This window comes from Octodon degus, unplaced genomic scaffold (genome assembly GCF_000260255.1).
Source record: "Octodon degus isolate 3935 unplaced genomic scaffold, OctDeg1.0 scaffold00093, whole genome shotgun sequence".
Taxonomy (NCBI): Eukaryota; Metazoa; Chordata; class Mammalia; order Rodentia; family Octodontidae; genus Octodon; species Octodon degus.
This window is the reverse complement of record NW_004524669.1, coordinates 4,729,881-4,732,003: the sequence shown is the minus strand read 5'-3', so window position 1 is coordinate 4,732,003 and position 2,123 is coordinate 4,729,881. Positions and strand designations below refer to the sequence as shown.

The 2,123-nt window shown below is 45.0% G+C and overlaps 1 protein-coding gene across 1 annotated transcript in view; it reads left to right on the top strand.

Moving 5' to 3' along the window:
• LOC101586012 (keratin, type II cytoskeletal 6A-like) overlaps positions 1–756 on the top strand; it is a 4,646-nt gene extending 3,890 nt beyond the window's left edge. Inside the window, exon 7 of the mRNA XM_023722894.1 lies at positions 34–756. Coding sequence (XP_023578662.1) covers positions 34–261 — 228 coding nt within the window. The 3' untranslated portion in view covers positions 262–756. The remainder of the gene's footprint in view (positions 1–33) is intronic.
• The last annotated feature ends 1,367 nt before the right edge of the window (positions 757–2,123 follow it).

Sequence of the window (2,123 nt, the reverse complement as noted above, 5' to 3'; positions counted from 1 at the left end):
TGTCCTTGTCCCCTCTCCACAGCTGTGGTGCAGTCCACCGTCTCCAGCGGCTATGGCAGTGGCAGCAACATGGGCAGTGGCATGGGCCTGGGAGGAGGCAGTGGCTACTCCTACAGCTCTGGCCACAACCTTGGAGGTGGTTTCAGTTCTGGCAGTGGCAGAGGCATCAGCCTTGGGGGCGGCCTCAGCTCTGTTGGGGGCAGCTCGTCCTCCATCAAGTACACCAGCTCCTCCTCCAGCAGGAAGAGCTACAAGCACTGAAGCCCTCTCAGCACCAGGCAGGTGCTTGGTCCCTCTGGCTACCGGGCTTCTTCTCAGGTTCTCATCGTCCCATGTCTCTGCTCTGTAGTTAGAACCAAGAGTGAAAAAGCCCCCCTTTTATCTCTCTGTACCCCTTCCTTGTTAGTTGCTGGCTTTCAGTATTTTAACCTCTAATGCAACATTGTGATTTACTCACATATTGTCTGCATTGCATTGCTGAGTTACCAAGGCTTTACCTGCAGTGTATTACCACTGAAGTTGAATACTAAGGGAAAATTGCCTATAGCACTTTGCCTTGCTGGGACTTACTTCAGAACAGGGCAGCTACCCTTCATCTCAGTCGGCCAATAAATCTTCCAATCTACATGTGTTGTGAGACTCTCTTGTAGTAAGTGTAATAGCAGAAGCCCTTCGGTATATGGACCTGTTTCCCTGTGATATCTTCCCTGCTTGTCCCTTTCATACAACTTCTAAATAAAGCACATTTTAATATAATGCTTTGCTCAGTGTTGCATTACTTCATCGTAGCAGTTCTGTATTTTTTTGTATTAAATAATCTCCATCTTCTTCAATCAGTGAGTGATATTTGCTACCTTGATGATCAGATTCCTCACATCAAACTCCATTGAAATTTTTGGCAAGTGTGGAGCAGTCTTTCTACCATCATTGTCCACTCTGTTTTAAGGGTCTGTGCCATGAATTATCAGGACAAACATCCCAAGGCCAATAAAAGCAAAGTATAAGATGAAGGCTATTTGACAAAGAATAAGATATTTGCTGTATATCAAATGTGTCTAAGCTTCTACAGAGGGTGGCATAGCAATATGGCACAGAGATGCAAAAGAGAGATGCAGAGAGAAAGTTCTGTGTTTGGGGAACTCTGAGTTGACCCAGTACTCTCTGTAAACAAAAAGCCATGACTCCAAAAGCTCACTGTAGCAATATGAGCCAGGATCTTGCTGTCCCAAGGGAACAAAGAACCCCAAGAACAGAGCTTCAGAAGGCCTGTTGTCTCTTGTAAATTCTAGCAAGCTGGGAAACAGGGTCACAGAAAACAGCAGATTCCTGGAGGCACCCTGTCTGTTCTTTGATCCTTCACCTGGCACTTTATGGATTAGTGTTGTGTGAACTTAAGAGTTTGGTGAAGGCTAGAAGCCAATATAGACAGTAGTTTGTTTTCACAAAATTGATTACACACATTCCTCAGCCTGTTTTTAGCCCTCAATAAATGTGAAAAGTTTTGGTGGCTCAAGACTCACTTAGAACATAGTTAATCTAGTCTTCTCATCTTTTTTTTTTTTTTTTGGCTCTGACTGATTTCATTCAACAGCTAATGGCTTTAATTGTTGTCAGTCTTGGAGGTGAAGGGGAATCACAGCAGAGTGCTAAGGAAAGAAAAGTTTTGCTGGCGTGGTTGTAAAGAGAATCAGAGCACTTTCCCCCAGGCACACAGGCCCTGCAATCAACAGTGCAACAGGTAGCTTGATGGATGCAGAGCTGGCGCCGGTACAACCCAGAAGGTGTAATTGTTCCCAAGTCTCATGACCTCTCCTGAGATGCTGTCTAGTGTCTAAGCCCTGGAATCTCACAAGCTCTTATTCAAGCACCCATCCCAGGTGTAAACTAGGGATGGAGTGAGGCAGTCCTCACCCACATTGTGCAATGACACACACTGGTGTCTCAGCCAGGCTCAATCACAATTGGCCAATTAAGGGAATATCTGCTTTTATATAGCCAATTTCGTATATCTCAGTGAATAGGGTTGAAGTAAAGTTTGGGTAAAGATTGAGGCAAGTGGCTTGTTTTCTCAGGAGAGTACAGCTTGGCTGTCTCCCACAAGCAGTAGGATTACTTCCATTACT